This window comes from Callorhinchus milii, unplaced genomic scaffold (genome assembly GCF_018977255.1).
Source record: "Callorhinchus milii isolate IMCB2004 unplaced genomic scaffold, IMCB_Cmil_1.0 Scaffold8, whole genome shotgun sequence".
Classification (NCBI taxonomy): domain Eukaryota; kingdom Metazoa; phylum Chordata; class Chondrichthyes; order Chimaeriformes; family Callorhinchidae; genus Callorhinchus; species Callorhinchus milii.
Genome location: NW_024704749.1, coordinates 11949772 through 11976263, shown reverse-complemented (window position 1 = coordinate 11976263; position 26492 = coordinate 11949772). Strand labels below are relative to the sequence as shown.

The 26492-nt window shown below is 47.0% G+C and overlaps 1 protein-coding gene across 1 annotated transcript in view; it reads right to left on the bottom strand.

Moving 5' to 3' along the window:
* Positions 1 to 2558: 2558 nt before the first annotated feature.
* Positions 2559 to 26492, bottom strand: part of zdhhc8b (zinc finger DHHC-type palmitoyltransferase 8b) — a 46962-nt gene continuing 23028 nt past the window's right edge. Inside the window, 11 exon segments of the mRNA XM_042337660.1 lie at positions 2559 to 2844; positions 3537 to 4573; positions 5443 to 5561; positions 6998 to 7018; positions 7021 to 7120; positions 7630 to 7762; positions 8198 to 8289; positions 8522 to 8624; positions 9075 to 9247; positions 10582 to 10739; positions 12482 to 12603. Of these exon segments, the coding sequence (XP_042193594.1) occupies positions 2664 to 2844; positions 3537 to 4573; positions 5443 to 5561; positions 6998 to 7018; positions 7021 to 7120; positions 7630 to 7762; positions 8198 to 8289; positions 8522 to 8624; positions 9075 to 9247; positions 10582 to 10739; positions 12482 to 12603 (2239 nt within the window). The 3' untranslated portion in view covers positions 2559 to 2663.

Here is a 26492-nt window from a genome sequence, read left to right as displayed (position 1 = left end):
AGCCGCTAGATAAACTGGCTGAGATATACCGTACTGTGCAGACTGTGACAAGAGGAAGCAGAGGTGGACGGCTTAATGCCATTACGTGTAACTGAACCACAACGATTGACAAGAGGAGAGAAACGAACCCAACAGAACATCGACACTCAGCCAACGTCGATCAATCTGCTCAAAAAAGGGTTCCTTAAAAGGTTTGAGATGATACAGATGTTATTGTCTGGCCAACTGCAGCTCTTTAACATGATAAAGCCAACACTTGATAATAATAATCCTTGCATTTGATATAACTCCTTATCAGGTCTTCGAGACTTCTCAAAGCGCTTCACAAGATATACTGTAAAGTGAATTGACTGTATATTTTGTAGGCGAAACACAGCAGGCAATTGCACACAGCAATACACAGAGATACACAATGACTGACTGTACAGCCAGCTTTTATACATACACAACTCATTCTTTAGAACACATCTCAGGAATAAAGGATGGGGGTTGGGGGGGGGGGGGGGTGAAGGGGAGTTTGCAGCAGTGTCAATGGCAAATCTTGCTTGATATGTGAACAGGGACAACAACCTTTTTCTGGGTTCCATTCCATCAATTCCATCACTTAATCCTTCCATTTAGTACAGTGCCTTTTGAAAGGATTCATTGGTAGCCGGAGTGACTGACAGTGTTTTCTGGGAGAACAAAACAGTTAAGCGGTAACTTTATTTATACCCTTGTCGATTTATTAATGATATTGGGAAAATCAGTTCATTGATTGAATTCTGGACACGTCCTGGCGGTGTGACAAATGAGGTGAGCATTATTAGTGTTGTTTGCCGAACAGAAACGTTCTATGTCTATGACTAGCTATGGAGACATTCCGACAGTAAGTTCGCCATGAAAAACAGTAACTACAAGTCAGACTAAAAGATAGCTGCACTTTACTAAAAAAAAAGGTAAAATTTAACTTGCGGGCGGGTTCGAAACGTCGCTCTGTATCACAGCCACTGTAGCCATTAATTTCTTTTTTTTAAATAAAAAAAATTGTTAAAACCCCAAACTATGCTAATCATCCCAACCAGGCTCGCAATTCTTCCTGCCGTCAACAAGCCTCTCACCCCAGTCAACCGCACCCCGTGTCAAAACACTTCCTCGTGTGCTTAAAAGGTCGGATTAACGCGCACACATGCATGTTATTATCACTGATCGTGGTGGTGGTAATACAATAGAGTACACACTCGGGAGATAAACACTCGCAATAACCCTAAACTCTGCACCTGACCTATATATTCGGAGGGTAACCGGCTACCAACGTTTTGGCCAGTGCTGCTCAGTAACCTGTAACAAGCAACAGGAAAGGAGTAGGTGGGAGTCTGTGGTGTGTGTGCCTGTGCATGGCTGGCATGTGGCAGGTGTATGGCTGTGTCTGTGTAGTGTGTGTGTCTGGTGTGTGGCCTGTGTGTGTGTGGGGGGTGTGTGTTTATGTGTGTAGGTTGTCTTGTGTCTCAGTTGTCAGGTTGAACACCAGCACCTGCCTGGCGGGATCGGGTGGAGAATCCCAGGGAGAGATCAGCCTTGGTCACCAGTCTTTGGCATAACATAAGGTAGCACCGGGCAATGGCCAGCCCACCCCAGAGATGGCTTAAAACTGCACATGCTTGTTCAGGTCAGAAAGGTTCGTAATACTCTGGTCAGCACCACCTCAGCACAGACTTTAACTCCATTCTCCAAGACCCTGGCAACTAATGTAACATTGATTCCAGCTTGCAAGGGCAGATAGGAATATCTATCGCTTTTTCTTTATAAGAAAAAATACAATTCTTGATCAGTATTTGGATGAACATCCTTAAAGCTTTGAGGGCTGTTAGCCCCTGAAATAATGCAATCCCCTTTAAATCATCCCATACGAGCCCTAATTGACACACACATATGCTCACGTACAAAGGTATCTGACAGGTTGTCTAATGGCATAATGTGCCCTTCACGAGAAAGGGAGAGAGAGGGACAGAGAGAGAGCAAGAGAGAGTTTTAAAACATCTTTTGGTTGATGTAAGGAGCTTATTCCAGTGAAGGAAGGGAATAGATGGATTTCGGTGTAGGTGTCAGCACCAGACCAGACCACAGCTCCTCACTGCCAGCCAGGAAAATCCTTACAAACGTGCCAGGCTATCATTAAAACCGTCACAGCACCATCATTCGCACAGATAGCTACCGGCGGGTGTGATGGGGACACTACCCAATCCTCTGCCTCCTCAATAATAATAATAATAATAAACAGGTTGCTTTTTCCAGGTTGAAACAGTCAGTTTTGTGGTGTGAGCAAAAACTGAAGAGAAAACTGAAGAAATAATAAAAAACAAAATAAAATAACACACCACAAAGCAAATGATTGCACTGGGCCTGCCCTGACTGGATTATTTGAAACCACTTTGATTTTGTTGCACAACAAATATCTGGACAAATAAGTCTGCAGCTGATTGGGCAAAAAACAGGAGTGAGAGAGAGACAGATAGAGTGTGTGAGAGCGAGTGTGTGAGAGTGAGACACACACACACAGTGCGAGAGAGACTCAGAGGGACAGAGAGAGTGTACGAGTGAGAGGGAGAGAGAGGGAGGTGTTGAGATTGAGGTCACAGTGCTGCACACAGCTCCACAGCTGACAATGAATGATAAATGGCTCTTCACACTGAGATCTCATATGTGGTCCCACCGATTCCCGAGACTTTCTTCACGTTGGAGTTCCTGGTGGGACTGGCGGAGGCCTGGGGGCTGGCGGGCGAGGCCAGCCGGCTATCCGCCCCGGGGAAGCCTTTGGGCTGCCCGTTAATCTTGTTGTGAGCCATCTTCATCTGCACTTCGTCTCTGAGAACAGAAAGAAGCAAGTTGTGGGGTTGGTACAGTCTCAACACAGACTGGGTGTAAAAGGGAGCCATCTCCGTTAAAACTTTGATTAGAATCCAGGCCCGCATTGTATTATCTTTATAAATCATATAATCGCATACAAGTCGTACATTCAACCGAGACCCGTTCAGTTTCCTATCAGAACCACTTACATTTCTTTGCACCAGTTCTATCTCTCACCTCCTAACGCACAGCGCTACTCCCCTACTCTCTATTTCTTCCGCACTCACTAACCGGCTGCTTTGAATCACGGGAAACATTGTCTTGACCCGTCAACACATGCGCAGAAGAACTTCAATTCCCGTGATTCCGGTAAGTGCACATGCAGCGACGGGTCAGGACCCAGTCAATCGTGGGAAACGATGTCCTGACCCGTCACCGCAAGCGCACGCATCGGCTGCATTAAACTCCACACGTGCTCAGTGCAGATTATTGATCTAATCAGATTTTATACGATTTATACAAGTTTCGTCTGCAACTTGGACTTTGCGCAAGTGGAATTAAACATCCTACTCCTGACTGACACGCCTGATGTGAGTGCGACTGACACGCCTGATGTGAGTGCGACTGGCACGCCTGATGTGAGTGCGACTGACACGCCTGATGTGAGTGCGACTGTAGGACAGGTGCCCGGAGGGAGGTGAGGTACGTACCGAGGTGCTGTCAGAGGCGGAGGCGAACCCTCTGACATCTCCATCGCTGTGACAAAGGACAGTGGCTTGTGGCTGGTGTAGGAGGGAGACCTGAGCAGTGTGGAGGGCGGGAGCTGGTGGGCGGGGGACCTGCGGGCGGGGTCGCTGAGCCGGGCCTGCACGTTGTTGTTGGCGAGGTCGGCGTGTTGCAGGGAGCCGCTGGAAGTCCTGCTCGCCCTGGCCAGCGAGGAGGAGAGCGAGGAGCGAAGCAGGGGGCTCCTCACAGCCATGTTGTCTCTGGAGCCGTACCTGCTGCCCACGATCACGGTGAGCCGGGCTGAGTCCCCGGGGTAGGTGTCCGCGCAGCGCGGGCTGTAGCCCCCCACAGTGTCGTAGCCCCCCCCGTCCCTGAAGGCCAGGTCGGGGGGTGGTGATGTGTGTAGCAGTTTCCCTCGTTCCTCCAGCAGCTTCCTCTCCTGAATGGAGGCCATGATCTGCTGGGACAGGTTGTCGTAACGGACAGGGGAAGGTTCTCGGGGGTGGGGGGAGATCCCACCCCTGTGCACCGGGCTGTAGCCCCGTCCCCCCTGCCGCGGCAGCAGGTCAGCCCCTCGGATCTGACACATCTTGGCCGAGAGGTAGGGGGAATGGTAACCTACAGCGACCATCCCCGAGTGCGTCACGCAATCTCCTTCCCCCTGGCTCCCAGGGGGGTTAAGCAGGCTGTCGTAAGACAGGCTCCCGTTCCTGTTGGACAGGGAGTTCTGAACAAACACATGTCTGTAGGGGTTGGAGGAGGAGGAGGTGGAGGAGGCCTCCGATCGCAGGTGGTGTAGAGCCTTGTCGTTGCCTCTCCTCTCAGGAGCGGACTTCAGGCTGAGGGAGCGGGAGCTGACAGACAGGGAGTCCAGCTGCAGAGGCGAGGACTGGTAGCTCTTGTGAAGCGAAGGGGATCTGTAATCGGGGAAGTCCAGGTTGGGCTCGGATCTGTAGTCATGGCCTCGGCCGCATTCCTGCCCCATGGACACCTCTTTATTACGTCCCTCCTGCAGAGAAATCTGTAGACAGGAGAGAGAGGGAGAGAGATCGGGCAGTCACTGAGGATATAAACTCAATCTAAAAAGTCCCAGGTTTTCACCAACAATTTAAAAAAAAATTAATTACACATTTCATGGCGTTGCTGATAGATATAAGATTGACAAGTCTTTTTTTGCATCATTGACGCAATAATTTGTAACCACATTAAGAACAAATGGAACTGTGAGGCAGCCGAGGTGATTATACAAGTTTACCAGCGGCCACAGACAGACAGTCTCTGTTGGAGACCAGGAATAGTCATGAACATCTCTCTGGGTCTGTGTGTTAATATCCATGAACTGGTCACTGCAAGGTTTATGGGGTAGAGAGACAGCTTGCTCTCTGTGTGGCTCTGCGTGTTATAGCTCCATGTTAATCAACACCAAACAAAGCAGGGTCAAGGCAGTCAGGTAAGAATCAAATCCTGGCAATCAAACACACTGTCATGGTATCCACTGACCACACAATGAAGCCCAGCATGTAACATAGACACTTTTTTTTAAGGCTAACTCTCTTTGTTGATCTTCATAAAAACAAGCAGTGATTAATGCCTAAGGTGGAGGAATCCAGAGGATGAGGATGGTTGGTTGGTTGGTTGGTTGGAATCTGTCATTAAGAACATAAGAATTGCCAATCAAAAGAGGATCAAGGACCATCCAATTTGCCTTCCACCATCCTGGCAGTCACTTGCACAAGTCGTGTTTCAAACTATGTACAGTTTATCGAAAACACCTTTCCATGTTCTAGTCAAGCATAAAGCATTATATCAAATATAATAAACACCCAAAGACAATAGTGTAGAGAATGGTATTGAGGTGATTGTATCATGGCGGATGCTGAGTTTCCTCACCTTCTCGCTAGCAGCATGATACAGGACTTTGGGGTTTGCCCCTGAGCTGCTGAATGCTGGTCGGTACTTAAACATGGCAGGAGTGGATGGGTTGATGGGCTTGGATGAGAGACCACTATCTGCAATAGACAACGACAATGTAGTACAGGTAGCAGTACACACACACCATGCACGCACCGACACACGCACCAACACACATACACAAACGCACCGACACCCACACGCACCAACACACACACAAACGCACCCACGCACACCGACACCCACGCGCACCGACACCCACGCGCACACCGACACACGCACCAACACACACAAACGCACCGACACACACACCGACACACACGTGCGCACCCACCGACACACGCACCAACACACACACAAACGCACCGACACACACACCGACACACACGTGCGCACCCACACGCACACCCGCACCCACACACCCACCGACACCCACACCCACACGCACCGACACCCACACGCACCGACACACAGACACACACACGCACCGACACACACACGCACCGACACCCATACGCACCGACATGCACTCGCGCGCACTGACACGCAAACCCACCCACATGTACACCCACCTCCACACACTCATATACCCACACAAACACACGACCCCACACAAGAACGCACAAACGCACACCCACACATGCACCGACACACACGCACATACACGGACACACGCATGTACGCACGCACATACACACACGGACAGACATACATGCACACACACGCAAACGTTCACACAATCTAATGACGCTACTGGAAAACAGGAGGAATTGGTACTAAGGAATCTAAACACCATCATTACTACAAGGTGTACAGGAAGCCAGCATTTAGCAGTGATAGCCTTGGGACGTCCTCCCGACATGAAAGGCGCTATACAAATGTAATTTGTTGTTGTATTATAGAGAAGTCATGTACAATGGTTGACGGCCATGGGTGAGAACTGAAAGTGAAGCAGGAGTTGCGTGACGACAAGGATGGGAATAGACATAGCGGGGGATCAAACATTAACAGCTTACATTTACACAGCGCCCTTCACACAGGATAGCGTCTCAGAGCGCTGCACAGTGGCGGGTGGGGAGCTGAGCAAGGGAGAAGAGGTAGATCTTAAGGTGGGAATTAAACATCGATAAAGAGGGAGAGGGGGCGAGGTATGGCGTTCCAGAGGATAGGGGTTGAGTGGCTTAGAGGAGGAGGAACAGAGACACTAAACACATTGAAAGTTCAGGGAAAGCAGGTGTGAAGCATTTACGTCTCAGAGGTGTACAGGAGTGTGGCTGCTTATTGTAAACATACTTAAGTGTCCTCTGCCTGAAGGAGAATGTTAACCCCACAATTAAGACACAATGCCATTTGTTTCTCAACCTTTCTGAGCCCAATTTCAATGCGTCTTAAAATATGAACAACAATTGATCACTTTTCATGTACATTGACACACAAAACAATGTCAAGAGGCTGATAATGCTGAGGAACAGTACAATTCTGATCCAGGTTTATCATTCTGCCACTTTTCCCTCTAGACGAGTGAGCGTGTTACCTTCATTGAGCGAAACTCCCAGTGAGTTTTCAGGTCAGCATATTTGCTGGGATCGGCTTTGGGAGGTAGCGGAGGTTCAACATCTGCCGACTGTACGTCCAGAGCTTCCAAACTGCCTTTTGACTGGAAATCAAGAGGGATTTACAACCATTAAACACAACATGTGTGTTACTTTTGGAAGAGCGCAAGGTTGGGGTTGAACATTTCGACGTTATGGTCTTTACTGTTGCATTTATATCAACCCATTACCAACATCAAACTGTGTGACCCTACGCTGGACCCAGACTGTTTGTCAATCCACTTTACAGTATATCCTGTGAAGTGCTTTGAGACTTCTGAACGACGTAATAAGCTTCTGCATCAAATGCAAGGATTATTATTATCTTCAGTCTCAGAGGGCAGAAATTTGTACACACGGGAGATAAGATATCTTTGGGAAAAACAGTCTCTTCTGCAGGGACACTCACTCACTGGAGGGAGGGTATAGTTTTATGGCTGCAGAGGTTCTGGATTAAATTAGATTAAATTAGATTAGACTAAATCTTTCTAATGGACCCAATTAACCAGAGGTAAAGAGAGAAGGGGAAGATATATTTAAATGTTAATCAATGATTTTAACATTGTGTTCTTGCCTTGGTCCTGTTCAGATTCCCCTGAATTCCATTGTCATTTATCTTGACTGTAATCTGTCTTTCGGACAACGCTGGTCGGACAAAAGGAGATTTCACCGCTATGAGCTTTTTCTTTCTTGGGTCGACCATGTATCTGAGGGGAAAGATAGCAATAGTATCACAAGATTGATACAGCAATGATTTATATATTTATATTATAAGAACATAAGAATGGCTAGACAAAAGAAGACCAGGGTCCATCTAGTTCACCTTCCACCATCCTGGCAGGCGCTTGACATGTTATATCCCCAAACTTTATATTGTATCCCAAGATATTATTTTTTAGCAGAAATCTATCACGGTTCAATGAGGAAGGTCTTCAGGGGCTACCTGAAGATGGGGAAGGGGAAAGGCAGAGGGATAGAGGAGAGTGTTGCAATGTTTCGGGGCATAAATTAACTATTATTAATTAATTATGAATTACCTAACAGCTGAGTGCTATTGTGAAACACACCATAAACACTCTACATTATAGGCTTGGGACAAAAAGTGACTTGATTTGAACATTGCATCAATAGCACTCACTTACCTCGGTGCTAAAGGGCTACACAGTACATATTCCACATTGCCACAGCACCCTCGAGTGAATGGGTTTACTCCACCTCGGAATTTGCCCGTTACCTGTGTGACGGATCAAACACTGTATTAACAGGTGCGAAGAGTTCCAAGTGGTGTAACGCGGCTTACAGAAATGACAGTCACTACACCTTACAGTGTATGCTGTGAAGGGCTTTTGGACATCTCGACAACGTGATAATGCTCTATATCAAATACAAGGATTATTATTATTATTATTTTGGGGTAAAGAGAGTTTTATTGATACTCAGTGTGTCCCGGGGTTCAGCTTATGTACCTGCTCATTTGTTGTGCGTCCCCGAGACACCAGAACGATGTGGAATCCTGTCAGCCCCACCACAGGGATAAAGAAAAGGCCCGCCACGCACATCACCCCCATACTGTCAATTCAACATCAAGGAACCAACGACTGATTGTGGGATACTGAGGGGCGCGATTGGCTGCTGCGTTTCGCCCACAAAATACACAGTCACTACATTTTACAGTATGTCCTGTGAAGCGCTTTGAGAATTGATAAAGTGCTACAACAAGCCATAGGATTATTATTATAACACACACCACACACACCGATGAGAACGTGACTGTTTAAGGAATAATAAACAGTCCGGATGTCTAAGCTTATCTCAACAACACAACAAATAACATTTGCGCAGCGCCTTTCACCATCAGAACACCCAAGGCACTGGACAGTCAGGAATTTGACCCGAGCTGGGGGTTGGGATCAGGAGGGGGTGGAGGCGGGGAGGGTGAGTGAAGGCAAGTCAAATATCTCAAATATTTAAAAAATCTCAACATTCACGCAGTTGCTTCGCGTCCTCAGTAAAGGATACGTGATGGCTGTGTGGGGATCAGCCAGCTGTTCAACGTGGTTTAACACATAGATCAGCCCGAAAGTAAACACACCGACCATGTGTGTGCTGAGGGAGAGGAGGAAGAGGAAGAAATAGCGGTAGTTTCTCCGCCCGATACAGTTGTTCACCCACGGGCAGTGGTGATCAAAGTCCTGTGGGAAAAACATAAGACACGCAAAGTAAAACACACAGGCTTTATGCAAACAACAACAAATTACATTTACACAGCAACTGTTTACGTCGGGAGAAGGGTCCCGAAGCACTGGACAGTTGAGGGTTTGCATTTGAACTGGGGGTACGATTCGGGTGGGTTTGGGGGTGGGGAGAAAGATGACCGAAGGCAAAGTCAAAGAGGAAGCTCCCAAAACAGTCCTTGAAGTGGATGAGGGGAAGGTGTGAGGTGGAGTATGTCTGGGATGGGGTTCCAGGGAGTGCGGGCAGAGCGAAAGCTTATTCCCCTCTTCACTAAACAGTCAAGCATCACATGTGCAGAGAACAACTAATGGAATTGCCGAAATCCTGATGGTTTTTCTCTCTCCAACTGCCCATCATCCCCCAAATCCACCGTGTTGGGGATTGCCTTCAAGCAAATCGCTCCATTGTGCAACACGTCCGACCACCAACAGGGGGCGCCACATGCCTCCACATTTACTGTTACAATCCGCATCTACTGGCTTCTCTTCATATCACTTCAACAAAATTGCACTATATATTTATCTCACTTATAATTCGGGCTCAACCCTGCAAATTCCCCTTCAACTTGTACAGGGCAGCTCTTGTGACTGTTCCTGGGACTTCTGATTGGAGACGGTAGGGGTGGCGGGGTGGGGGCTGACAAATTCAGGGGCATCTTCAAACAGAGATGGAGTCAGAAACAGAGAGCTCAGCCTCAAAACACACAGGATTCAGTAGAACTGTGGTCCTTTTGTAGTTCAGTCAGTGTCTTCTCACAGCTGATCCTTTTGTCTAGCTGTCCGGCAGACACACACCAACACAAATCTCCATGGCTTAAATACAGACCAAGATAAGCTGTTTTATCTTGTACTGAACAGTAGAACCAGAGGACACGGCCTGCGATTGACGGGGGTAAATTCAGATCATATCTGCGGAAACACTACTTCAGTGAGTGAGCGTGTAGTAAACTTATGGAACAGGCTCCCTAGACAGACAGACGGTGGAAGCAGAAAGTGTTGATTCTTTCAAGAACAAATGAGATAGATTTCTGTTAGGAAATAATATCTTGGGATACAGCATATAGTTTAGGACCCAGCATGTCAGGATGGTGGAAGATGAACTAGATGAACCTTGGTCTTCTTTCACCTAGATAATTCTTATGTTCTTAAATCAACCAAGCTAGAAGGAAGGGGGCCGCCTAGAAAGCAGAGTGAGGTGACTCACTAACAAGAGGATCGGGGAGATGTGAGGGGAGACCCCAACCACCACGGAATGACGTACAGCCCCCACCCTCCCCTCCCATATGTCTCACCTCCACACAGTTGTCGCACACACTGCAATGGGAGCACCGCGGTGGCCTGTAGAAATGACACGTCGCGCACCACTTCATCCGTACTTGGATGCCTTTGATCTCCACGTTCTTGTAGAGTGGGGCTCGGAAGTCATCATCCTTGTCCTCGTCCTCGTCAGCTGAAAGGAAATCGGGAGACCTTCAACCAACGGGATCCATGCAGCAATCTCCATTTCCTCCTCTGGGTTTCAATTACTTAGTGATAATCCCTGAATTCACTGTCTTGGTTTTCCAACAAACAAACTTTATATTATGGTATTTCTCCTCCTCAGATTTATTAGAGGTTACTGGGAAATGCCCTCCCACTATACCAGCATCCATTACCTGTCGGGTTAGCTGTTACATTACATCCAGCGGAAAATGTCTGAATTTACCTTAGAACACCACAAGAGCTTAGTGCAAGTGCACAACCAGGAGCTAAAGGTAGTGAATGGTTACCATAATGTACACGAGTGGCTTAGAGATAGGAGTTGTCAGGTTAGCATCAATAAGACTAAGTGGGCGACGGGGTTGATTATTAGTTAGAGAGGAAAAGTACAATAGATCACAGCGGCACTCAGTCAGTACTCCCGGCTGGTACCTGGTACTAGAAAGAGATCAGAACTGAACAGATACCAGTGAGATTGTGAGCTACGGGCCTGAGTCCCAGCCCTGCCTGACATGAACTCACAAGGCTCCGGCCGGAGACACAGAAAGGTTCATAGCCAAAGCTCTTCCCCAAAGCAGAATCTTATACAACATCAACTGGAGACTTCAAAAGGGGACACACGTTACATTGAGTAATATAGAAGATTAAACCAATACAAGAGGTATCGTCAGGTCCCACCACCCCTCCACCATAAATTACCAGGAAGTTTTACCCACAAAACATACAGTGAATTCACTTTGCAGTACATTCTGTGAAGCGCTTTGAGATATCTCAACAATGTGACAAGGCACTGTATCAAATGCAAGGATTATTGTTATTATCATTAAGTATTCCTCACTGCTTTCAATCTCTCACACACACACACACAAATGTTTAAACCAGTAGCTACTATAATACATGATAATTTTAATCAATAATGTAATATTACTCAAACGCCTGTTATATAAAGACTAAAAATACCCACAGAAGCACCTTTGGTGAGTTATATTTAGACCTAATTATTGAGCAGTAGCCAATGGTTATGTAATGGGAACGTCTGCTAGTGAGATTTCCTCGGATGCTAATTAATGACCAGGTTCAGTGGAAACCTAAGGGGCTGAAAGGCACACTCACCCCCCGAGCGGTATTCTCTACCCATTCACTGATCGCAATGGAATACAATTTGTTTTGTATCTTCACAGACGAAGGAATGAATAATTGGAGGTTTCCCACATCGTTGTAAACCGCCACAGTTCATTTAGAGATAAGTGCGGCAGCCTGGCCTTCTGTCGTTTATGGTGCGTGGAACACATTTCAGTTTTAATCATCGTTTCGCTCGATTTGATTAATTTTCAGTGCTGAACAAAGTGCTGGCAACCACCATGGAGTGACGTTCAGCCCCCACCTTCCACACAGGCAGCTAGAGATAGCTTTCCACTGATTAGTACAGGTGTGGAGAGAAGCCAAGTTAAGGTTAAATTGCGAGGAACCTGGTTATTACGTCTCAAAGCACGTCACAGAATATACAGTAAAGTGTAGTGACAGTGTATTTTGTGGGGGATTCGCGGCAGCCAGTTACACACGTTTCGAAGGGATTATTACCCAGGAATGTCGCACGACTAATACAAAACCAGCTCTCTCACATTCACAACGTTCAGCAGAGTGATACCTACATATGGCAGTTGGTATATAAGTACACCCCGAGACAGTGAGGGATATATATTTTACACTAACCTCGCGGGAATATTCCAGGGTCCATGAACGTTGCCATGCTGAAGTTCGCCAACACGAATAGGAACATGAGGCCATTGTAAAGTGGAATTGCAGGAGAGATTTCCTTTGTTAACCAGGGGCACCTGTTGGAAACAAAATTAAAGACCATTACAAAAGACACCCAGACAACAACAACAACTTGCATTTCCCCTCCGCACCATGGTAAATGAGCCAGTCCCGCCAATTGGCTCAGTTTCTGCTCTCTCGAAATCTGAAGTGAAACCTGAAGTCTGCGAGGAGTTACTGAGAACCTTGAGATCCTCTCTTCAGGAACACTGAGCCCTCTGTGTGGATACCCTCGGCTCACAACTGCTCTGGCCAGAGGGACACTTGGCCTTTCTCTGGAGCAAAATGTAATCACGATTGACATTTCAGGTTCCAGTGTGATCTGGACCCGGGTGGGCAGACGGGCAGCCAGCCTACAAAACACACAGTCACTCCACTTTGCAGTATGTCCTGTGAAGCGCTTTGAGTGGTCTCGATGACGTGTTTCAGGCGCTATATCAAATGCAAGGTTCATCACTGTCATAGCCAAGCTGCAACATTGAACCACACCAGAAGTTGACAAGGCTTAGATTTTAAATCAGTCTCACAATGTGCTTGAAACGGACACACCGATGTGTTCACGAGCTTCCTATTTAACAGATATTCAACAGATTGTCACAGTTACCAGTGTAAAAAGAAGTTGTCTTAAAAAAAAACACTAGTTCCTGAACATTGGCTGTGGATGACAAAGAATCGCCCATTATTACCAATGCCCGAAGGGTTCTTCATACCTTTTCACAAAGTAGATTGTTAATAGGCCCTTTCTAACTGCAGGCACTTGGCGAAACATTCCCACTGATCGATTCCAGATTGGGTTCCTTTCATTCTGCTGCCAAACCATCTGGCCTGGGCTGCTGAGAACATAAAGTTCTGTGCTGCATCAGCCGGTAATGACTGACAGAAGACACTCACATGGAAATTGCTCATTTTGCACTAACTTTCACCTGTCTAACCATCATCCTATGATGGGCTGTGCCGAGCTGGCACCTCCTTACCTCTGCAACCTGCTTACTCCCCAACCCACATCATCTCCATTTCAAACCCACCTTCCACAACCTACTATAGCAGTATCCTCTCCCACAACTCCAACAGCACAGTAGGTCTGGACAGATTACACCTGCAAACAGGGCATGTTCTCTGTAATACGACAAGCTTCCTGAATCGGCAGCTACACACACGGAAATAGAACTGATGAGCTTTCTTTTTTCTGTAAAACATTCAGTCTCTTCTCTCTCTCTCTCTAAACCGAGCACTATCACAACGTTTCTGCAAAAAACAGAACCACCAGAGATGGAAGCTTTCAAGATTCTCCCTGGGATTAGGAGAAGATTTTTACAGCCTCTCCCCTAAATTAACGGGGAGTAGGTTAGAGTATAAAAGGCCCATTTCCATTTAAGAAAACGTTAATTTCTGGACTGGTTTGATGGGAGTGCTAAAATCAACACAAGGAATGGCGGATTCCACTCAGGTTTCACCATCATGGGCCGGATCACAAGACTGTTAAAAAAACAACTTGAAAACGTTGGGACTTTGAGCTCACAGTCCAGGCCGCCACTCCAGTGCAGTGCTGGGGGTGCTATCCTTTGAATGAAATGTTCAACCGTAGTCCTGCCAGTGCCTGTCCAAGCAGACAAAGGCACAATTCAAATAGAGAAGGGAGTTTCTCTCTCTCCTGGGGTCCTGGCTGACAATCTCCCAGATAAAATTGATCATTCATTTTGTGGCTGTTTGTGGGAAGTTGCTGTGCACAAATTGGTTGCTGTGTCACGAACAGTCACTGCACTTTACAGTGTAAACCCCATTCTGAGGTGTCAACCTGTGAAATAATAATAAGCCTTACATTTGAATATAGCGCCTTATCATGTCTTCGAGACGTCTAAAAGCGCTTAACAACAACAACATTACATTTGTATAGCGCCTTTCACAGGATTATACTACAAAAGTGGTTGACTGTATATTTTGTGGATGAAAAGACTAATCTGGAAACTGACCCACTGCTGCCACCACAGATCCTCTTCCAAATGAAATATCAAGAAATCCTGAATATTGAGGAGCACAAAATACAAAGTCTAAAATGTGATGGAGCACCAAATCTTTGTGAATGAACTGGTTGCGACACAGAGAGCATTTCTCCTCCGCTGTGTTTAGTGTACCAGCAAAACACCGTGTTTGAATATGAATCATCAAACCTCATGTAAATGAGAACACAGCAACCGTTGTCTGTGTCCCTGGTAAAACTCAGAACCCAGTCAAGTGGATTGTGCGTGGGGGACAAACCAGGACACGGGTCAGGGTAGCCTTCCCTCCTTGCTCTCCCACAACAGCCGACTGACTTGTTCAGAGATGTGGCTTCCGAAGCAAAATAGGCATCACCCTGAGAGCATCTCCCCTCAAAATACACAGTCGCTTCATTTTACAGTACATCCTGTGAAGCACTTGGAGACGTATCGACGATGTGATAAGGCACTATATCAAATGTAAGGATTATTATTATTCAGGGGGCTGTTCAATGCTTCTCCTGGGTAGGAAACGGCAAGCAGGTGGGACGTGGTTTGAATGGCGCCAGCAGGTGGAATGAATAGCCCCATTCAGCACTTCACAGCCCTCCGCTGCCTGCCAAACCCAATTTTCCTTCAGCTATTAAACACAATAAACATCGCTGAACAAGTGCCTCTCAGAAGCTCAGAGCTTTGCTAACCGATGCTTCACTCACTCACTATCTGGGTGACGGCACCTCTGGCCATCACACACCAGCCAGAATGATGTTAAAGCATAACAATACCTGCAGGTGCAGGAAAGGGGATTGGCTAACATTATTGTCCCGTCCTGACAGGCAGATTCCTGGCAAATGGCCAAACCCTCACAAACAGTTACCAAACCCAATTAGCCTCTGTACAGTCAGCACCAGCGAGTGAGCAACACACACTAATTAGCAGCTGATAGATAGGGCAGTAGTAACCGGGAATGGGTTCGTTAGGATCAAGACCTTTGAGACGTCTCAAGACGTGATGAGGCGCTATATCAAATGCAAGGATTATTTTATTATTTAAAAACTGGAGGACAGACAGCAACTGAACAAGTTGTAAACCCGAGTCATCTTCAATCCTGTCCATGTTTCCTAAGAGTAAATTTACGAGGGCCTTTCATACAAACACAACACAGCAGCATGAAGTATACAACTCGCACTGACACTCGTCCTGAGCAGCACTGGGGATGGGCTGTATTGACTGCTTGAAAAGCCACTAATGGGACGACGCAGTCAAATACTGCTCTGATTTCAGGCATGAAAAGGATTCACATTTACATTCTGATGCACGTCTGTGCCCGTGTCAGTGACAGACAGTTTCAGTTGGCTGCAACGTCAAAACAACTGTCTGTTTTTGATCAAGAAAATCATGTAAAGACATTTCTCCCAGTTCATCCTGAGTCCATAATACTGTAAACGTCAGACCCCTTCCAAGCCAGGCCTTTGGCACAAACTCAGAACATTTACTTTGTAAAGCAAAGCGTGCGATTAGCGAGACTGCATTGATTCAAGGAAACCTGATAAAGCCACGCTGTTATAGTACTGATCTTAAAACGGTTAAAGCAACAAATAATGCACCCAAGGTTAAAATTGGACAAATTTACATTTAGACAGCGGCTTTCACGTCGGGAGGACATCCCAAGGCACTGAACAGTCCTGCCTTGGCACCCGAGCTGCGGGTGGGAGCTGAAGGTGGGTGGAGAAGGGAAAGATGACGGAAAGTGCAGTTAAAGGGGTAGGTTTTGAGACGGGCCTTGAAGGAAGTAAGGGTGGGAGCAAGATGAGAGGACTCTTGCTGCGCCCGCCCACAAAATATTAAAGTCACGACACTTTACAATAAACGCTGTCAAGGATTTCCAGGAAGCATTTTGAGTTGTCCTCCTGACAGTGTAATTAATACCAGGATTACTGACCATTTGTGGGCCAATGTGTCCGACCCATTAGGTTAAATCTTCAGCCACACACAGAGCATTACTTGCTCACAGAGGCCTGCAGGACAGGGATTCAGGGCCAAGTGCGTAATGACCTGCAGATGGTTATGGTGAAGCCATTTTTCATTTGGCAGCTGAACCCATCCCGTCATCTTCAAAGCACTTTGGTAAATCAATAAGATAGCTTTGTAAAGGCCTGCAGCTCTCGGGCCTTACGTACACTGACAGCCTGCATTTATATAATAATAAGGCTTGCATTTGATAGAGCGCCTCATCATGTCTTTGAGACATCTCAAAGCGCTTCAACAGAACAGCCTGCATTTATATAGTCTCTTCACGTGGGGCAGTATCCCCGAGTGATCAGCACGAGCTAACTACGTGTTTCAGCTGTTTGGTCTCTCGAGGATTGGGTCCTGATTATTTTTATTCGTCAAGAGTGTACATGAGTGGGTCAGAATTTTCCCACTCCTCCATCAAACTCCCCAAACTCCAGTTTGTTTCCCCAGGAATTGTGCAGAGTACAGCGGCAGATTGCTCGCCTCTCTGTCAACCTGTGGAGTTTTTTTAAAAATTTAAAAGCGGGATTATAATCCCCGGAAAGCGATCTGCTAATCGAGTAACAACCAACTTACTGCCAAGGAAATAGAGGCGTGTGGAGTAAGGAAACCTGCCTAAGGTTTGACCCTGCCCGGAAATCGAACCCGGGTCCTCTCGCCTGTGAGGCGAGCTCGCTAACCACTCCGCTACAGGACTCCACTTTGTCAACCTGTTGATGCGTTAAGTGCTCCACACAGAATGTGGAAAAAAGAGAAAAGGATGACAAACTCTTTCTCTAAACGATACTTCTCCGCTCACACGTTTTATCTCTGGGTGAGACCTCCTGACCCGCTCTCCTTCTCACTTGCTGATCCAAACAACAACAACAACAATTTGCATTTATATAGCGCGAGGCAGTGTCCCAGAGCACTTTGCTGTCCAGCGACACTGATAATTCACTTTTACACATTGGTCTGTGTGACTCGCTCACCTCCCCCAGCTGAAGGGACATTAACCAGAATTTTGCATCAGGCGAAAGTATCATTTTAAAAATTAAAATGAAATCAGACGACTAAAATGCAAGAACACGGGCCATTTCATAAATCAAGTCAGGTTCTTCTGCACTTGTTTCAGAACTCCGAGGGAACTTTTTCTAACCCAGTGTAAAATGCAGCATTAAAGAGTTTTCAATTAATAAGCCAGATAGGTTTTAATTTGAATCCGATCAAATCTGACCAAATAAGTGGCCTCGGTCTCTTCAATATTTCACAAGCCATAGACTCCAGGGATACCATTGCACAGTAATTTTACAAAGCTGACGGCTCATTTTTCCAGTCATGCATTCAACAGGAATTTAAAGGAGTTTCACTCTTAATTATAACCTAGAGCAATCAATCAGACATGCCGTTAATATTTTTGTTTGGTCAGCATGGTGGGTGTCTGACACGTGAGGAAACCCATCACCGTGCTTAAGAGTTTCCAAATTCAACTGAGAATTCCATGCATCCCACCCACACATGGAAACCCCAGAGATAGATTGTTAAAAACCAAGCTTGGACAGACAGCTGAGAAGGAAATGAGCAAAGGGAGACAGACTGTGAGAAATCCTTTGTGCTCACCCAATGGCGACCTCTAGAATGGACTTAAGATAAGGTCTATATGAACAACAACAACAAGATTACATTTGTATAGCGACTTTGGACGTCCCAAGGAGTTGGACAGAGTACAGGATTTCAGACCCGAGCTGGGGTTAGGGGGGTAAAGGGAGGGGATGGGATGGCATGGTCGAAGAGGAGGGTTTTGAGGCAGGACTTGAAGGAGGCTGAGGAGGAGGCGAGGCGGAGTGACTGGGGGATGGAATTCCAGAGATTGGGGTCAGAGTGGTTGAAGGCTCTCCCGCCAATGGTGGGGCGGGGCAGTTGGGGTACGTGGAGCCGGCTGAGCGGAGGGAATGGGCGGGTTGGTAGGGGGTTAGGAGGTCGCAGAGGTAGGGTGGGGCGAGGCCATGGAGGGCTTTGTATATGAGGACCAGGCTCTTGAACTGGATCCTCTGAAGGATAGAGAGCCGGTGGAGTCGGGCGAGAGTGGGGGAGATGGGGTCACGAAGTTTGGTGCGGGAGAGGACATGGGCTGCGGAGTTCTGGATTATCTGCAGACTGTGGAGGGAGGGTAGTGGGAAGGCCAATACGCAGGGCGTTTGCATAGTCGAGCCTGGAGGTGATGAAGGCATGAACGAGAGTTTCAGCGGCCTGAGGGGTGAGGTGGAGTCGGGCGATATTACGGAGGTGAGGGAAGGCAGAGCAGGTCATGGCTTGAATATGGGGAAGAAAACAGTTGAGGACTGGTTTGGTGAGTTGTAGAGTGCAACCATGGACGGTGATGTTTCCGGAGCCTGAGGTGCTGAGCGTGAGCCATTCAGGAGGACCTCAGTCTTGTTCACGTTCAACTGTAGAAAATATGAAGCGAGCACCCAACCATTTCTGTGGCCACATGAGCTGCAGATAGTCAGTTCAGGACAACCGTGTTACAACCCGCTTTACACTAGTCTACTTATAGCACCGTGTCCTTCAGGAACCACGAGAGGACAGTGCAGTGGTCGGTTTTTCAAGCACTGTAGTGGCCCCAACTCACTGCTTTCCTTTCTTTAAAAAAAAGCACCAAGTGGCACAGTGCGCCTACACTGTGCACATAGACACGTGTGTGTTACCAGTGTATTAAACTTGTGTGTTATAGATTGGGAGCACATAGTGACTTCATTGTGCGGAGGAGTTAGCCTCATGAAAGAGCGCAGTGTGCTCGGAGACGCTGCTGATGTGCTTACTGCATTTATAGAGGATCGTAAATTCAAAGCCCCCCCGGCTCACAATTGTAAGGCCACCAATCAACTAGCGAGCGGGTTCCTACTCACTGTTGATAAACAGGGTGGAATAAGGAAACTTGCTTAAGGTTTCGCCCCGACGGGAATCAAACCCGAGTCTTCTCGCTTGCCAGGCGAGCGCGCTAACTATTACGTTACAGAACAATAGTAATATTAAAATGGTACAAGCCAAAGGGCTTCAATATTTTCACCCTTCCAATATTGTGAAGCAGCTAAACATTCACTTACCAGCCCAGCCCAACCCAGCCCTGCCCAGCCCAGCCCTGCCAAGCCCTGCCCAACCCAGCCCAGCCCTGCCCAGCCCAGCCCAGCACTGCCCTGCCCAGCCCTGCCCAGCCCAGCCCTGCCCAGCCCTGCCCAGCCCAGCCCAGCCCAGCCCTGCCCTGCCCTGCCCAGCCCTGCCAAGCCCAGCCCTGCCCAGCCCAGCCCTGCCCAGCCCAGCACTGCCCAGCCCAGCCCTGCCCTGCCCAGCCCTGCCCAGCCCTGCCCAGCCCTGCCCAGCCCTGCCCTGCCCTGCCCAGCCCTGCCCAGCCCTGCCCAGCCCTGCCCAGCCCAGGCTGCTATCACACTGGGCAGCCCCACCTGAACCAACCGGCTCGGAACATCTGTGAGAAACGTATTTATAGTGTAGGAATAATGCATCCACTTCGCAGGACCACATCCCAGAGCAGAAGCACTTCACATATGGTGTCCAGCAGGCAGCAAGCCGAACCACACACAGCAAGCTCACAGCCACACGCACACACACACAGCCACACGCACACATAGAGCAAGCTCACAGCCACACGCACACACACACAGCCACACGCACACATAGAGCAAGCTCACAGCCACACGCACACACTCACATACACAGCCACACGCACACACACAGCCACACACACACACACACAGCAAGCTCACAGCCACACGCACACACACACACAGCCACACGCACACACTCACACACACAGCCACACGCACACACACAGCCACACACACACACACACACAGCAAGCTCACAGCCACACGCCCACACTCACACACACAGCCACACGCACACACACAGCCACACGCACACACACAGCCACAAGCACACACACAGCAAGCTCACAGCCCCACACACGCACACACACACACAGCAAGCTCACAGCTACAGACGGCGCTTTCCCAACCAGAGAAACCTGCAGCATCTCCTGTTGCGTGTAGAGTCGCTACACTTTACAGTGGATTCTGTGAAGCGCTTTGAGACATTTCGAAGAAATCATAAGGTGCTCTATCAAATGCAAGGATTATTATTTAAAGGGAGATGACCTTTGGCTGCTGCAATGAATCAGTGCTACATATAAATCTGTGCTTTAATTGATTAAAATAAGCAGGTTAGTGGATCGCTGTGGAACGTGATTGAGCGAAGGGCAGGATTTGCTCACGGTGTAAAAGAGCTTGTAGAGCTTCCCCCAGCTGAAAAGACTGTCAAAGCTGCCAACAGTATCCAAGCATAAACATTCCTCACTCTGGGAATTTTTCCACAGAGTAAAAAAGGAAACATAATTAAATGTGACTTGACAGGACAAATCTCCTTACAAGGAAATGTATTTTTGATTATTAAAAAAAAATTCTTCCACAATTTAATTACACTACAATGTGAACAGAAGGAATTCGTAGGTGGCAAACTGGGATCCGAAGGGTGGCACTTCAAAAAGGGCTGGCACCCAAAGTTGAAGCCTTGTGCCAATTTCCATGCTATGAACATAGGAACAGGAGGAGGCCATTCAGCCCCTCAAGCTTGTTCCACCATTAGATCATGGCTGATCGGTACCTCAACTCCAATTTCCCACCCTTGCCCCATATCCTTTGATACCCTAACCTAACAAACATCTCTCCACCTCAGTTTTGAACATGTGAATGGATCTAACATCCACAGCCTTTTGAAGGAGGGAGAATTCCAGATTTCCACTGCCCTTTGCATGAAAACATGCTTCTGGATTTCACTTCTAAATGATTTCTCTGAAGAGGAGTTATGTCACTTATCAGCTCAGGGGATCACTGAGGCTTGTCCGGGCGTCTCAGGTACAGATACTTTGTGCATTGAGGAAACTTGTCTTGACAATAATGCACATCCTCCAGGTGAGAACACAGCGGGGGGGTCTCCTTATCTACATAGCGCAGTAGGAATATAATGTATATACAACTGGATTTAAATTTCAATCAACTCAAACACAGACATCTTCCTGATCCGAAAAACATTAACCCAATCAACAACCTAGGCAAGTGCCTCTGTGTCTTAATGTGCTCAACTGTTAAAAGTGATTAAAAGTCTGAATAAATGTTTAGCCACACAAAAACAGCCTGAATCCACACACACACACACAATAGACAGACACACACACACTGAGAATAGACACTCACACACAGAGAATAGACAGACACACACACTGAGACTAGACAGACAGACACACACACACACACACTCTGGGCTAGACGCTGTATGATAAAAGTGCACAAGTCATCAAGTCACAGCTACAGTTTATCTGAAGCTGTGTGGTTTTACACAGCCTTCGTGCCAACTCCTATTTCACAATGTGGTACCCCACCCCCACCCCCGCCCACACTCCTACACACACACATTCAGATGAAACCTGAGTAATACACCAGATAAAATGCTGTCCTCAGTATGTTGGTGACTCATCTCACAGACACCAAAGAGTAGACAATTGTGTTGGGATAATATCGCACAACTTCACCATGTGAGCCAGAGTGAACTGGAGAGCGACCACATTCAACCCACTGCAGAGAGATGATTAGATCAGGGGGTTACAACCATCAAAAGGAAGAATTAAAATGTAAAATGATCTCTTCTGGCTGGAGAAATTTTTTTATGGGATGTAGACAAGCCAAGTCTCAAACATTAATCCAATTTTTTCAGATGATAATAATCCTTGCATTTGATATAGAGCCTTATCACATCTTCGAGACGTCTCAAAACACTTCACAAAATATACTGTAAAGTGCAGTGACTGTTTTGTGAGTGAAAGAAATTGCAAGACAAACACTGCACTTCACCAGAAACACAAGAAAAAGACCCTATTGCACACTTGAGCTGTCTCAATCAATGAGGATAATTATCTGCTAAATGAGACAATTAACGAGAAAAAAACAAATCATTTCAGCACCTTGGAGTCCTCATGATGTGAAAGGTGCCACATAAGTACAATTTCTTGTTGTAACTCAGAGACAAAAGTGAAATACAACTCACCTCACATTCAAATCCACACCCATACCTGCCTGATTCCACATAGAATATTCCCAAAGTCCCAATAACATTGAAACCACTGCGTTATACAGACACACTAACAGACAAACACACTTTGTCTGTGAACCCTCAGATATCTTACACTACATACCTGATCCACTAATGTCCCAAACAGCCGCCAACATGGCTATGAGATACAGAGCAATTATAAATTATTGAAGCTACAACAAGCTACATGAGGACCTACAGCTAGAAGCAAATTAACTTGTCACTGTTATTCAGAGGCGCAAGCCCCAACCCATTGGTACAGAGCTCAACATAAAGGCTCACTTAATTGTACAATCAATGAGTTTCTATAAAGCACAACAAATGTGGCCACGATCCTCTCACTGGAGATCATCTGTGGAGGAGAATTATGAATGCTGCTGAAATCCATGTTAATTATATCTATTGGGCAAGGACCCAAAGTGAGAGCATGAAGTATTGCCAACAAACACTGAGCAAACGTCCAGGGGACAGTCAGAACCCGCTCTAACATTTGGGCGGGGGGCCGGGACACGACTCATCGTGCAATCAGCAACCGACTCCCATCTTAGTTGGGAATAAGTTACAAGTAAGTTAGAAACCAAAAGGCCTTCAGCTTTCTTCATCCTGACCTCCCTCTTCCTCTGTGAGATATATTTGTGGAGAGTTGGTTGACGTTGAAGTGCTTACCCCCCATGGAGTGCGAGACCAATGACTGAGCATATAATAAACCTGAGAAACACAGGTACTTCAATGTCAATTCACTCTCCACATTGCTATCGCACCGAGACAATGGTGTTAAATGTGCCACAGATGGTTCGCTTTCAAATAGCGGCCCTGCAGTTGTAGGTAAGGACACCACATTTAATCAGCCTAACTATTCCCTTTCCCAGTGTGCTGTGAAGTAGTCCTTGCCATTTCTGATAACTGATAACTTTAAAAGGTTATTTTGCAATTTGCCATCCATCAACAGAAGCTACTGGCCTGACTAAGCTGGCCCGAGGTAAGTGGGAAATGTAAGCATTGCGCACGTGCTGAGTGAGTGAGGGAGGCTGCAGATGACTTGGACCCTCATCTTTGGGTTTGATTAATACAAGATGAACAGCAGTACATGAGTGTAAAGCACTGAGAAACAAGAGAGAGACTCACAGAGAAACAACAATAAATGACATTTATACAGCGCCTTTCACGTCGTGAGGACGTCCCAAGGTGCTGGACAGTCAGGGATTTGGACTCGAGCAGAGGGTTGAGATCAGGAGGGGTGAAGGGCAGGGTGGGGTAGGAGGGTCTAAGCGCTCTGGAGCGCTCTGTGACTGAAGGGGAGGGTCTTGCAAAAGCGTGAGTGAGTGCGAGAGAGAAAAAAGCAAACCAAAATGCAAGTGAGAGAAAGAAAGTGTACCCATACAACTGTCGATGCCATTTTTCATTGCAACATTGTTCTGTACTAAGGAACAAGGTACACGTCCTTCCATTCAACAACAACAACAACAAGATTCCATTTATAGAGCGCCTTTCACGTCAGGAGGACGTCCCAAGGCGCTGCACAGTTGGGTCATGACCCGAGGAGGGGGGAAATGGTCAGGGTGAGGGGAGGGAAGGGAGGGAGAGAGGAGGGGGAGAGAGTCGAGAGGGGAGCTGAAGGTACGGTCAAAGAGAAAGGTCTTGAGACCAGCCTTGAAGGAGGAAAGGGAGGAAGCGGCGAAGGCACTGGGGGATGGAGTTCCAGAGCCTCGGGGCTGAGAGGCTGAAGGCCCGGCCACCGATGGTAGGGCGGTTGGGGCGGGGGACGTGGAGCAGACCGGAGCCAGAGGAACGGAGGGTATGGGCGGGTAGGTAAGGGGGATAGTAGGTCGATGAGGTAGGAGGGAGCGAGGCCGTGAATGGCCCTGTAGGTGAGGATCTTGAACTCGAGGACAGTGGTTTGATTAGACTGAGACATCAAACCATAGGACCTGCCCAGTTTCAGTTAGCAGCGCATTTCCCTATTGCGCCGTGGGAGGTCACACTGACTGACTGATCACCCGCATCAGAATCTTCATGTTCAAACCTCGAGGCAGCGTTATCTACATGTATCTACATCATCATTCTTGCCTGAATTAAATTTTGCAATCCACAGACTATTAAAGTTTCAAATGTCAAGCAGTGAACACTTTTTCCCTGGCATTGACTGCTGGACGGAATCCAAGTGGCAACGCCCTCAGTGTCCCCAGTTTACAATGTAATCTGTGCTGCACAATGGTGATGGAGCTTTCACTCATTGTGTTTACCAAAACTTCGGGAAACTTAAAGCCACTTAAAAAAACACCTACTTTGAAAGAAAAGCTCAACGTCAACAAAAGCATGACCTCTTTCCAGTGCAAGGTTAGATCCACAGTTGGCCTCACACTCCATGGGGGTGGGGGAAGAGAGGGAGAAAAGCTGCCTCAGCTGTTTGATAGCAACAAGTCTACTCCCCTGTTTTGACAAAGAAAACAACAGAGAGGTGACATTGGATTGAGGCACAAGAGAGGGTGTGGCTCAATCCCAACTGCTAGCCTCAAGTTGAACAAGGATGTGAACAAGAATCCTCGGCCCAGGCAGCTGTGTGTTGTGAACATTTTTAACCTCTTCAAGTTTCAGACAGAACTCCCGAGGAACTCACTCGGGACTGCGTTTTAATGTTAACAAGGAACGGAGCGTTTAACAACAACAACGTGCATTTACGCAGCGTCCCTCATGCCGGGTAGCGTCCCAGAGCGCTTGACAGTGGCAGAGCCTGACGCTGAGCCGGAGGGAGGTGACTGTCAGCACGGTTGAAGAGGAAGGTCTTCAGGCACGACCTGAAGATGTTTTGCTACCGGTCGCTTAATCTACTGAGCGGCTATGGCAGAGAATGAGGCCACAGGTTAGAGATGGTGGATGTGGGAGTAGCCGAGGGCCATTATCACAGCTCGGACGCTGTTGCTAATTCCTGACAGGGTTGGTCGGTTTAGAGCACACTGGATTGAAACACTGCAGATTTTACTCAAGCTAAAAGGTTACTGACAACGTACAAATGAAATACCTCCAGCTGGTGTTCAGTTGTTATATACACGCTGAGAGCCACGGACTCCAAATACAATAGTACAACATGTACTTGTAATATGAATAATCCTTCCATTTGATATAGCACCTTATCATGTCATTGAGACGTCTCAAAGTGCTTCTGGGAATATGTAATATTGTGAAATGCATAGACTGTATTTTGTGAGCAAAATTTATACAACATCATGTATTTATGCAGCACTCTTCACGCAGGGTAGTGTCTCAGAGCCTGAGACGCTATCCTGCATGGAGGGCGCTATATAAATGCAAGTTATTTTTGTAGGACTCGAGCAAGGGAAAAAGAGGGAAGATGTGACCGGTATTAATTGACATGTTTCCACTATGTGTGTTAGATAACGGAGAGGAACCCAGAGTGATTTCAAGGCTAACAGCCAAATCCATTCCATCTTTATTACCATAAATCACAAGGGTAAATCACAAACAACAACAAATTACATTTGTATAGCGCCTTTTATGTCAGGAGAACGTCCGTTTATTACTCTCATCAGAACCAAGATAAGATTACAGACTGCCAATAACATACATCAGTTTCCTTTTAAACAATGGGTTTCATTTACTTATTGTTCACGTTTTATGACAGTGGCAATCAGCACGGTCCATAATAATAAATAATAAGCAGTCACTCCACTTTACAGTATATTCTGCGAAGAGCTTTGAGACGTCTCAACCACGTGATAAGGCGCTAGTGCAGTAGAGCATCCTATCAAATGCAAGGT